Source organism: Micrasema longulum, unplaced genomic scaffold (genome assembly GCF_059751315.1).
Source record: "Micrasema longulum isolate JH-2025_06_02 unplaced genomic scaffold, ASM5975131v1 h1tg001478l, whole genome shotgun sequence".
NCBI lineage: Eukaryota > Metazoa > Arthropoda > Insecta > Trichoptera > Brachycentridae > Micrasema > Micrasema longulum.
The window spans coordinates 452,827-466,603 of NW_028278663.1; the positions used below are offsets into that span (position 1 = coordinate 452,827).

Genomic DNA, 13,777 nt, shown 5'->3' on the forward strand with positions numbered 1-13,777 from the left:
TTTTTTTTTACTATGTTTTAAAAAAAAAATTATCTATGTCTTTTACTATGTTTCTTGCTATGTATTTTGTTTTCTACCACTTAGTAACTGGATTTTAATATATGTTTATTACTATGTCTTTTACTATATATCTTACTAAGTATTTTATTTTTACCATGTATTTTACTGGATTTTAAATACGTGTTTAACTATATTTTTCACTACATTTTTTTTTTCTTTACTATTTATTTTACAATGCTTTTTACAATGTGTTTTACTATGTCTATTACCGTTATTTATTTTTCTTTGTGTTGATTACTGTTTTCTATACGTTTAATTTTATGTATATACCTAATATGAAGCAATAGAATCGATACCTAATAAACTAAATTGCGTGTCAATATGGACAAAAGAGTATGGTTTACTTATAAACCCATCTAAAACACAAATTATGTTTGCGGGAAGTCAAAGATTGCTTATTAAGCTGGACGTATCTAACTCAATCCTCTCGAACTCAATCCTCTTAATGTCAATGGTACCAATATTCAATACAGGAAATCCGTAAAAAATCTAGGAGTACTAATGGATGAACATCTCTGCTGGCGAGCTCATACTAATGAATTAAGCCGCCAAATATTTTTGAGTCTACACTCCCTTAGAAGGTTGCAAAAATTATTACCCTTTAATACTAAATGCATGCTACTACCCATTCTAGATTACGCTGATGTTTCCATGACTGATCAACTCGATAAACTTGAAAGACTTCAGAATACATGCATATGCACATGCATTCTTTACTATCTTATAAGTCCACAATATCAAGTTAATTTGTAGCTGCTCGTCAAACTATTATTGCCAATTCAATGCCATAAATTAAAAAAATACTTTCTCGTTTATTTTTATTACCTTATACTTGTTTTTTTTTTATTACTATTATATCGAATTGCATTGTAGTATTGGCAAATACGCATTTCATAGATACATATTTTTATTTCTTATCTTTTCGTGATAATATGTATATGCTTGCTTGTTTATTAATTTAACTTAAAAATTGTCTTTCTTGCTTACCGTAACACTTTATTTATTATTTGCTTTACAGAATTTATTTCATAAGCTTATATCTTTGCATTTTTTGTTTATATGCTTACTATTTTTTCTTGCATACCTTTGTTATTATTGTTTTTTTTTTTTACTTTGTTACACTTTTTATTATATCCTTTTTAACTAATTTCACATATTTTTTCTGTATATTCTGTGTTCATTATTTAATATGTTAGCATGTATTTCATTTTTATTTTTTGTAAATGCCCTTTGGGCGTTAATGAAAAAAATATAAATAAATAAGGTACATTTTTTATCTTGGGAAATATGACCACATTTCTGTATATCGTAGGCATCTGAAATGGCTCAAAATTAGACAGCGGAGAGACTATCACTCCCAATCACTTCTGTTCAATGTACTTCATAGTTCTAACGCTCCTATATACCTGCGTGAAAAATTTCAACGCTTATGAGTTCATGGTTTACCTCTTCGTTCTAATTCTCAAAGCACTCTCTTAATACCCATCCGCAATTCCTCTTTCTTCTCTAACTCATATAGTGTCCATGCGGCTGGACGTGGAATCATCTCCGATCCACCATCAAAGATGTTACTACATTATCTCTGTTTAAATCACGTCTGAAAAAACATCTCCTTTCTCTTCCCTAATCTCTCCTATCCCCTTTTTTCCCATTGAGTAATGAAAAAAAGAAAAAAAATATTGATTTAAGGTAATTTATAAACAAAAACGTTTATTTTTATTTTTATACATCTTAAGCTTTTTAATCATTATTTTCTATTGAATATGTTATGTAACTTGAATTATAAAAATAAAACTAAAATTTTATCGGTTGGTTGGAAAAAAATGCCATTTGGCAATAAGCCTGTCAATGTACAAAAAGTTAATTAAATAAATAAAATAAGAATAAGATAAAAAATAAATATTAATAAACTTTAATTTGTTTCATTACTCGTTCGAATACCTGGTACCCAAGTACATATTATTGTTGTTTTGTGTGGGGTACCACTCGCTTGAAGTGGAGGTAACTGGGCAAATTCGACCATTCTGTTATTCTGTTTCAGTGCAGATCTCGATTTCGCTCGGGAAGGTGCGCGCCGGAGATACGTTTGTCATACGCTCGTGAAAACGCGAACAGAACTAAGGCCGATTGTTTACAGTTTGGATTTCAAATTTGATTTTTATTTGTTTATTCGTTTTATTTTTTCCGCCTGCGACTTATTTGCATATGTTTCGAATTCGGTTGTAAAATAACAGTTTGTTGTTAAATTTAATGCATGAAGTTTTATTCTGAAGTGACGTTATTTACAAAATGGGGTGGAAGGAGCATATTTTCTTGGGAGTTTTAATGACTTGTAAGTAGTTTTCGAATGATTATTGTTACATACAAACACTGATAAAAATAGATGTATTTGCCATAACTTTATCAAACTTCGAGAACCTATTATTATTCTTAAAGTATTGTATAATAATTTAGTTTCAAGTATTTTTTTTATGAATACTTTATATTTGTAAATTGTTTATAACCTCAGTACATGTAAAAGCCCTTTGGCAGTTGATAAATAAATATTATATGTCATAGCACCTTCCCCGCACACTGGGCAAATATCGCGAGCACCTTTAGCAGAGTTATTCTCTCGATTAAACGCGAACAGAAGGAGGTGTCGAAAAACTTCACTTTCATCTACTTGACGTTTACAATATTTGAGTTTGTCTAAATGTTTATAGACAAAAGATTGGATTTTGCATTGGCATTAGCTGGTTTAGTGGCCTTTTTACACACTGTGTAACATTCACCATTTTGCCTATGTTTGAACATTCATATTTCTTCAATTCTTCCATCTGTTGATTAAAGTGTAGTTAAAGAGCTGAAACCTTTATTGTTGTGAAGAGATTTATCTGACTGAATTATTTCACATACTAGGCAACGCCTGAAATTTTTTTTTGAGTTTTTGAACTTCTTCTTGGACCAGTTGGTTTTACTACAATATTTGAGTTTGTCTAGATGTTTGTAGACAAAATACTGAATTTTGCATTGGGATTGGCTGGTTTAGTGGCCTTTTTACACACTGTGTAACATTCACCATTTTGCCTATGTTTAAACATCCATATTACTTCAATTCTTCCATCTGTTGATTTCAGTGAAGTTAAAGAACTGAAACCTTTATTGTTGTGAAGAGATTCATCAGACTGAATTATTTCACATACTAAGAAGTTCAAAAACTGGAAAATTGTTTTCAGGCGTTGCCTAGTATGTGAAATAATTCAATCAGATAAATCTCTTCACAACAATAAAGCTTTCAGCTCTTTCACTTCATTAAAATAAAAAAAATGGAATAATTGAAGAAATATTGATTTTCAAACATATGCATAGTGGTGAATGTTACACAGTGTGTAAAGTGGCCACTAAACCAGCCAATGACAGGTCATAAGCCGTGTAAATGTCTAAACTTTAATATCCTTTATTTAAGGTATTCTCCGCCATTGTTGTAATTTGTAAATACTTAAAATTTCATTTTTAAAGCTTGTAATCAAAGAAAATAATATACGTACCATAAAAGTAAATAAAATATCTTGAAGAGCAGAAATTTTTCCATACAATTTTGTTTTACTTTCGGCTTTCATTATTAAATTTGAAATAAAAACGAACATAAGACTCCTAATGTATTCCATTTTTCACATGGGTATTACATATGTTTAATAGAATTAACTACATAAATTATTAGTTTGATACGTACTTAATGATTAATAGATTTTTAATTTTTTTATTTGTTTATTTTTCAAAAAATATATTTACAATAATCTTAAAATTGCGGTTCCGTAATTTGTAAGCAAACAACTCGTCGGCATTATTTTATTTTATTTCATTTTATTAACGCATGCGGCAAAAATGCCCTTAACAAAAAATATAATTTAAACATATTTGGTTTAATTGACGCATGCAATACTTTTTACCCAAGATTTAGAAACGAAAATTAAAAATATAAATTACATTTAAAAAAAAGTAATTAAGTTATTCGTTATGTTTCGAAAGAGACGGAGAATATTTTAGAGACGAGAACATGGATGCCGAGACATTTAAAGTGCTTACCTACCTGTCACCCGCTGGTTCAAGTAGACATTTAACCTACACACTGTGCAACGTTAGCCATTCTGCCTATGTTTGGATATCCGTAATTCTTCAATTCTTCTATCTGTTGATCTTTGATTAAGCTTAAAAGTTGAAACCATTTACGATGCGAGTAAGATTCCGACTTATTTAAATTATTTTTACGCACACTAGGCATCCCCTAAAAACACGTCAATTTTTATACTTCTTCTTGGACCAGCTGGTTTTATCAACAATATTACTTGCTTATGACCTGTCATTGGCTGATTTAAGTAGCCACTTTAGCCCTATATACCTAGACTTCTATAAAATGCTCTTAATCTCCGTTGTAATAAATTAATATTGATAATTCTCAAGGGGGTTGAATCCAGTTCTAGTCTAGGAAAAAAAATATTGTTTTTAAAAGTTTTTTGTCTGCTTTATTTCAAAATTCATTTTTATGTACTTGAGTACTTGTTGACAATATAATACTAAATGATAAAAGAAACACAGTAATTTAAAATAAAAATTGAAACTTCGATATTAATTTATTATTTATTTTGAATCTTAAAATAGGGCACAAATAAATATATTATTATGTGTGCTCTAATAATGACAATATATTTTATAAGTTTAATTAAAAAGTTATTCGACACATATTTTATAACCTTCTGGATTTTTCATTTTCTACGTAAATGTTTTTTCCTATTTCATAACTTTTTAAAAATTCTTTATATAAAATTGAATTTAGTGACTTAGTCTTTTTTTCTAGAGTCTGATTTTTAGATTTTTTCTGGTATTGTGATCATGTTCAAGTTAGCTTTGATCAATTTTTTCCAAATTTTTTTGTTGTTTTTTAATTAAACATCATCGTATTGTAAAATATAATTTTTTTATATGTTTGTACTATTGATTCATTTAACATCAAATGTACTGCTAGTTTTTTTTTCCTAATGATTTTTAAAGCTTAGTTTTGTAAAATGGTAAGTTTGTTTAAATGTTCTTGGCTTGAGAAAAATAATATGTTGCTATTAAGCAAGTCATAAGACTGAACTTAACTTAATTAAGTAATTGACTCAATACAATCATGATTCTTAATGTCAAATTTATAATAATCGTTACATTATTGCTTCAACGAAATGCAGTAAACATGTACTTTTGCCTTTTTTATCTACAAGACATTATGGACCACTTTCTGTTGGAGTTTGTGATCTTTAAAAATATAATTGTTATCATTTGTCAAAGTCTTGTTTAATAACGCCCATAGTTTTAAATGACTTAATTAGTGTAGTTATAAAAATGCTTTAATGTCTTCAATTTATTTTGATCATTATTTTTGATATACATTTGATATTATCAGACCGATAATTTCGTAAACCTCATGTTTGGTTTGAAACAAAACAAACAAACCATCAAGCCGTTTTGCCGTAGACATATGCAAAGAGGATAAAACGCCAAATCACTTTGTCTTTTTAAATATTATTTTAATTTTATGCAATATAATATATTTTACAGAAAATTAATTTAAGAGTCCTTCTCACTAAGGAAACCAGTTCTAAGGAGAGCTGAACAGTGTTTAAAATTTTTTTTAGCATACAGATATCGCTTCCGCTGCATTCGTACATCTTGTCATGCCCACACGCCGATTATTCCGACTTTTGACATGCCCATCTTAAAGTATTTATTGAATTTATTGATGACGTGTCTTTCTCGATCTTCCTAGTTTTCTGCATTCATCGACATTCGCATCGTTTTATACTATCTGTTGGCTCTACACGTCCGAACCAACGTATATTCCTTTTATTATTTTATCGATAATGTTTGTTTTAGTCTTACATAATGCACTTATCTCAATATTTGTGTACCTATCGTACATAGTTTTACCACACATTCAACTGAGAGATCGCATTTAGACGGCATTCAACCTGCTTTCATCCATGTTTTCTCACTTCAATACTTCACTTTAATACATAAAAGTCGGTACTAGGGCTCCATTGTGATAATAAAATAGCTTAATTGTGGAAAATACGGAATGCTACCACTGAGAAATAATCAAATAATGAAAATATGGACCTATTTTTCTGTACATATCGGCAGTTAAGCAGCTATCTGTTTTCTATTCATTAATTCTACCTCGTGTTACGTGATGGGTTAAGCTAGGGTTTCCTAGGACAGCGGTGCCCGTATTTTAACGGCCGTAGTGAACGGTCATGCAGTGGACAGCCGTCGTAGAGGTGACTAGAGTGTGGTTTTCTAGGAAAACGGTGTTAAATGGTGTCGATAACACCGTTTTCCTAAGAAACCACTCTCTAATCACTTTTACGATGGCTGTCCACTGCATCACCGTTCACTACGGCCGTTAAAATACGGGCACCGCTGTCCTAGGAACCCTAGCTTTAAACAACCCGCAAAGTTATGCAGACTACAATTTTTCAAACAAAAAAAATATTACAAAAATAGACATGATGCTTCGTAAAGCAATAGGCTTAAATTATGTTCTAAAAATTAGCATTGTAGCGTCATGCCGCATTAAAATTGTCAGGTAAAACGTGAAGTAGAGTAAAAAAAACTAACTGTCTATGCCAGTTTACTTTTAATTCATTACTCTATGTCGCGACTTTTACACTGCTTCACATTTATTGACCGCTGCACGTAAATCATTATTTACCACCAAATTCAAGATAAGTTCCGGAATCTCAGTTAAATGGACCACATGACGGATGCTTTGTGCCACATCTAGTGAACACATATATATCAATTAATGATACATATTTTTTTTATTAATGTGATTGCGGTGGCCGGATAATTCATTAATAAAATAAATTGTTAGAGTATGCCTAACAAACTAATATTTGAAACTCAACCATTTATTTTAGATTTTTTTTTCGAAATGTGTTATTTTTTAGATTCGCGTGAAAAGAAATCTTATATGCATATTTCATAGAAACACTGATGTTGATAATCGTGACTTCAACAAGAGAAAGCTTATTAGATTATGACAATTGATCAGATAATTTAATTAAATATTGCGAATGAAATTAACAAAATTAAGATGTTTATACAACAAACTTAAATACAATCATAACATTATTTAATTTTTCATTTATCAATATGGTTACGTGCATTTTTTTATAACAATCTAATTTTCCATTATTTTAGTTATCTTAAAGCTTTAACTTTCTAAAAAAGAAATTAACTCTTGTGCTTCGAGAGTAATTTAAACTGTTTTAGCTTTTAAGTTAAATAATTTCAAATAAAAAATAATATTACAAGTTTTATAATTTATTACAAATATACATAATATATAAGTACACTTGCATAGACATATTTGTTTCAAAAAAAAATTCTGAGATATCTCTACATGAGAGAATGCTGGTATTATCCTTGGCTCTATTCGACCGAGTTTCTCCAGGATATGTTTGGCTACAACAGTTTAGAGACTAGAAGAAATGAGTATTTGACTACACATTTTTATCGATTGTTGCGCGGTATTGTCGATAATCCTGAGATTATGATGAGCATTGGTTTGCATGTTCCTGATAATTACCTAAGACAGCGTCAGCATAGATTGTTTCATATTCCGATAAATAGGACCAACCTGCCGATAATTATGCCTATTGGAAGGGCTACCGCTATGCTGAAAAACATCGCTCTGGATATTGATCTGTTCCATGCATCCGAAGGGATTTTCCGGAGCAGGATTCTCCTACTACTTTAACATGAGTCTCTTTCATGTATTTTTTTCTTTTTTATAATATATACGTATTGAATGTATGTTTGTAATGTTATATTTAAATAAATAAATTGAATTAAATTGAATTGAATTGAATTGTGTAGACGAACATATACATATGTATATTGTAAACGGTGAAGTTCAGTGTAGGTTGAAAAAAAATATTTGGTCCCAGGTGGGCGACAATATAGAGATAGATTATCAAAAATCAATAAGCAAATTTTTAAGATTAAAAAAACTAATGCAGATAACCAAATAAAGTACCTACAAACACTTACCATTTCACCAGTTTCACAATTTAAATGGTACATAATAATATACACTGCCCTTAAGAAATTAAAGACAAACTAAATACTATATACATATTATTAGAAATAGTAACAATAATTTTACATATCTAGTAATAAATTGTGCTAACAAATCATCCAACTTCACTATAATATATACTTTAATAAGTAACTGCGAAGTATTTTGTGGCATTATATTTTATTTGAGTAAAATGCAGGGAAACCAAAATATATATTATCTTGTTAAAAAAGAGTTGAAATTTTTATCGATATGGGTGAAATTCTGCCGAATGATTTTACTTGGAAAAACACCTAAAAAAATATTTTCCATTTTACGAGTGATTCTTATTTTTGAACAGTACTTGTTTTTATTAATTTCACTATTATTTTTCTAACAACAATATCAAAAAATAATGTAATTAACTTCCTAGAGGGTTAAATCCAGTACTTATTAACACTGATTTGATAAGTAAGTAGTGAGTATCTATGTATTTACATTTTTTAAATATTTTATGATTTTTCTTTATTTGTTTTTTTTTAATCTCATCCATTTCTAATCACTGAATATTCCAGAAGTTTTTATTTATCATTTACATACTTACATATCATTTACATGCATTTTGAGATTATAAATGAGAAAGATTTTAACCAAATAAAAAGGAAAAAAATAAACCGATACTCCTCAATAGTTAACAGTATTTTGAATTTTTCCAAATGTTTGTATTTAAAGGCTGGATTTTGATAAAATCAACTGGTCTGAAAAAAAGCATAAAAAATGTTATAAACTAAGTAAGATGAATTCTACCCGTATCAATAAAGGTTTTACGTCTTTTTATAAAACAGAAACAGAGAATTTTAGTAATATTGACGTTAAAACTATGGCAGAATGTGAATGTTAAACAGATGTGGCCACCTTAACCAGCCAATGACAGATCATGAGCCCTGTAAATGCCTTTACTTTCATATTCCTCTCTCTAAAATTTAATTTATTTATTTATTATTGTGTACACGGCACAAATGCCTTTTATAAACATAAACATAAACAAACATACTAGTACATTTAACATAACAGTGTTCTATTACAAAATTATGAAAAAATATAATAACAATATATCTTTACATATTACACAGTTGTTTCGTATATTATTATATTTAATAACTTTGGGATTTAAATACTTAACATACCTAGGTTAAAAAAATAATAAAACAATTGAATAATAATAAAAATAAAGTTAACGCGATAACGCATATATAAAATGTTCTCCATCTCTGTCTATTATTAAAATTTTAATCGGACAATAAAATTTAACGTCATCACAACGCTTCAAAAATTATGTGCAATGAGTACTTATTTTTCCATCGTTTTTCAATAATGTGATATTTTCAATTATTTTGTGGTTGGTACAATTCAGTGCTCATTTTTTAACTTTGTTAAAGTGAATTTAACTTTAATTAAAATTCTTTGAAAAAACATAATGATTATTAATTGAAATGCATAAACATAAAACGTTATTGCTGTGTCGTGAAAGTAATGATGTTCTTTGTCAGTCAATCATAGTTTTAAAATCATTAATACTTACTAGAAAAAATACGATATTGATAGGAAATCAGCGATTCGTAAACTAAAAAGATTGACATTAAAATACAAATAAAATTAATATCATATACACTGTTTACTACGGAGAAATTCAATACATAATTGTGCCGTTACAAGATTTGGAATACCCGTTTTAATCTTTATTTTACCTGTAAGATATTTAATATGGATATATTCCAGTAGGCACTTATTTTTGATAGAGATGAATTCATAGTATCAAAGAAGATTTTTAATTAAGTCGAATTTATCTTACTTTGACTTCAGTATAAAGCACTTTTTCTAAATTAAAATACTTATTTTTAAATCTTGAAATAGTACGCACATGAATATATTCTTGTGTGTGCTCTTTTGATATTTTTTTTTTGCACCACAACAGGCCAGGAGGCCCAATTACAGTGGTGAATTACATCACACCAGGCTTGAGAAAAATCACTTTGAATTTTTGTGTTCTCACCGGGAATTGAACCCGGAACCTTCCGTGAGTGAGTCAAGCATCTTGACCACTACACCACGGAGGCCGCCAATAATAATAATAATATATGGCTGATTTATATAGCGCCATTTTTGCGAAAAATCACCTCAAGGGCGCTTTACAATTGAATACCTAAATTTACATTCTAACTCAATTAAAGTGATATATTATATTTCCAGATTTAAAATTGAGGGTATGATAGTCTAAAGAAATGGGATTTTAGTTGAGATCTAAACTGACTGAGACTGTCGATGATTCGTAAGTTTGAAGGCAATAGGTTCTAGGCAGAGGGGCCGAAAGCGGCAAAAGCACGATCTCCAAATTAAGTGTTTGGGGAGCGCCAGATTTCGACTAGTGTTCCTCTTCCTGAATCAAATGCTGACCTAAGAGCAGATTTTCTTTGACATGCATTTTCCCTAATACAAATGTCCGATAGGTATTTTGGAGCCATTTCATGAAGAGATTTGAATACTGTCCAGCAAAGCTTGTATTTTATTATCTCTGGGCTTTTTAACCAGATTTGCACTGGTTATAAAAAAAAAATTTAAAAAATGTACGTAAAATTGTAAATGTAAAAAAATAGATATAAGGCGAATGAAGACAAATTGTTAAAAAAATGTACAACCATATGAATAATACATAAAATTACATAGAAAAATGTTAAATGTGCGTTATATATTCGTCAAAATTTTTAATTTCATGAACCTGCAACGTGCAACTTATTTCGCCAGTTTTGACGATAAATTGTCTTTGTTTTATGCAACCGATCCTTGTCTGTTAAACATTAGCACAATGTCCGCGTAGTTACTAACATATTATAAAAATATATATTTATTAATACGACTATGGTGTTGTTCATCGGTAATACAAACACTTTGAGAAGATTTCTCAAAGTCACTTTCATTAAGACCGGTCCAGAAGAAAGTAGTCCACTGTCACTATCTGCCACCCGCTACCTGTAGCTGCGGAGATGCTATCAGTAGTTAATAGTAACTTTAGACCCGTCAGACTTCAACAGTTCAACTCAACAATATGATGTGAAGGCATAAGTATGATTGTGATTGTCAAGTACAAATCTTTGTGGCTATCGTCAATAGGTTAAAATTTACGAGAAATTTAATTGAATCGTTCTTGTAATAAAAACGGCCATTTGAATAAAATGATACTATTAGAGACGGTTTGTGGTCCGGGTGTCGCGGGCTTCGGATCAGTAGGTCCGAGGTTCAAATCCCGCTCTACCACAACTTGTTTCCCATTTTGTAACCCAGTTTTTTTTCAACTAAAAATTTTAACATTTGAGTTTTTTTTTTTCATTTAAAAAAAAGTATAAGAAAATACAATACATTTTCAATTCCATTTTTGTTTTTTTTTTATTATTTAAAAAAACCCGTTAAGGTTACACAAGAAATATTATAATCTCTAGTCATGTTATGTCTCGTCTGGTCAGTACTGGTTGTTTAACTAAAGCTGGCGCGTTCGCAAAACTCACACAAACGCTTAAAATCTACAGAATGTTAATTTAAAAAAAGGTTGTAATAAATTTTAACCGAATGTGCTTTATTTTTGTTTATCAATAAGTGTGTTAACATATTTTCTCCAATATAAATTGTGGCGTGCATTTTAATTACAGGGTATAAATTATTATTTTTTATTTTTTTGTACCACAACAGGCCGGAGGCCCGATTACAGTAGTGAATTTCAGCCCAGCATACCCAGGCTTGAGAAAAATCACATTTGATTTTTGTGTTCTCACCGGGAATTGAACCCGGAACCTTCCGTGAGTGAGTTAAGCATCTTAACCACTACACCACGGAAGCCGCCGATAATGAATACAAAATAATTAGTAAAAAACATGCTTATTTAAAAAAATAAAATAAAAAGTGACAGTTTTTTTCGTTCTAATCCAAAAGAGATGAGAAGAGATTTTTGAAATCAGTATTTTGTACACTAATTTTTTTGTTGTTGAAGTTTTGCGAAAGCGTCAGCACTAGATAATCGACCTATACATGATTGAATTCAATGAAAATATATTTACTAACCAGTGTTTTAAATCCATAGTTTAATACATGTCATTATATTTATATTGTTAAGAATCGCAGCGAAATTTAGACGAACGCAGAAGCATCCTGTGTATATTTTATTACAATCTCATTAGCAACTAACAAAGCAATGGTTGTCTATGTCACGCTCATAAGCGCGTCTGAGCGCGAGAGAAGCGGAAATTATTTTCATAGTGCTTATGCCGTGCAATGTCATACCGTAAGATTATTCACAGATACTACACGATGCGTTTGTGTAAGTGTTGCGAGCGCGCCAGCTTTAAAAATCCACCAGTATAGTCTTTATGTGCTTTTTCAGGTTAAATTTGAATTTGTCTTCAATATAATTTTTCAAGTAGTAAGCATTGTAGTGTTTAAGTCCAGTGAATGGTACTTTTGACTCTCTTACTTTTCATTTGCTTTTTTAATGTGGTAGCGTTGTTGTTAGTTATAATATTTGTATATTTCAGCATTTTTGGTTAATGTTATATTATCGTCTTGTATGTTTGACAGTGTAATTTTGCGTATAATTTTTATCGTCTAAATTTTCATCATAATAATACATACATGTAAACATCGAATTGAAAAATTAACTACTTGATAATTATTTATAAAATCATACCTGTGCGTTGGTCAATCTACTCTTTTTAATACATTTTAACACATATTTTCTCATGTACAAGTTTACAATGTTATTAAAAAACTCACAATTAGTAAGCAAATCGAGGCAGATGATTAAACCAATTAAAATTTATTGAAATAACATAATCAAGGCTACAGATCTAACAAAATAAAATATCAATGATAAAAGCGCAGTTTAAAAATGAAAATGAACATGTAAATGATCTTGTATTCATCAATGCAATACAATGCAAAGTTAATTGACCAATTATCAAATTACAGAAAAAGTAAACGTTCGAAAGTTTGGCCGATTTCACAAAGGTCGTACAAATCTATACGACGAGGTAAAATTATGGATTGACATTTATTACATGTATTTAAAAGATATGTATTTATGACCATAAAAAATACTAGGTTAAAATCCTACAAAAGGAAATCGAGTGGAGATTAGTCGGCCTCGTGGTGAACCGATTAAAATAAATCGATATTTGCGATCTTATGATTTACCCAAAGATATCATTTTTGGGACCATTTTCTTTTTGTCGTAAATAACCGTCTTAGAAAATGGAAAACAAGTTGTGGTAGAGTGAGATTTGAACCACGGGGCCACAATCCGTCAGTTTTCCGTTACTAGTAAAAAAATAATGTTAACATTTATTTTTTAAATAATAATAATAACAATACAATATTGGTTTGTCCAAGAACTCGACCACTGTTCACGTGTAAACAGCAATTTGTAAGACAACACATTGATCCGAGACATCGCCACCGAGATAGACGGCCGGCTATCTCCGCGAATGATTACCTCCTCACAGGGCGCAGACCCCAGCGGCCGCATTGTCCTCGTGTGAACATGCACGGACAGAACCTTGTGACAATTTTTTTTGTGGCGATTTGGTCGTC

General features: G+C 30.0%; 1 protein-coding gene across 1 annotated transcript in view; it reads left to right on the forward strand.

Moving 5' to 3' along the window:
* The first annotated feature begins 2,080 nt into the window (after nucleotides 1–2,080).
* LOC148275256 (uncharacterized) overlaps nucleotides 2,081–13,777 on the forward strand; it is a 95,282-nt gene continuing 83,585 nt past the window's right edge. The window contains exon 1 of the mRNA XM_088235952.1: nucleotides 2,081–2,392. Coding sequence (XP_088092078.1) covers nucleotides 2,350–2,392 — 43 coding nt within the window. The 5' untranslated portion in view covers nucleotides 2,081–2,349. The remainder of the gene's footprint in view (nucleotides 2,393–13,777) is intronic.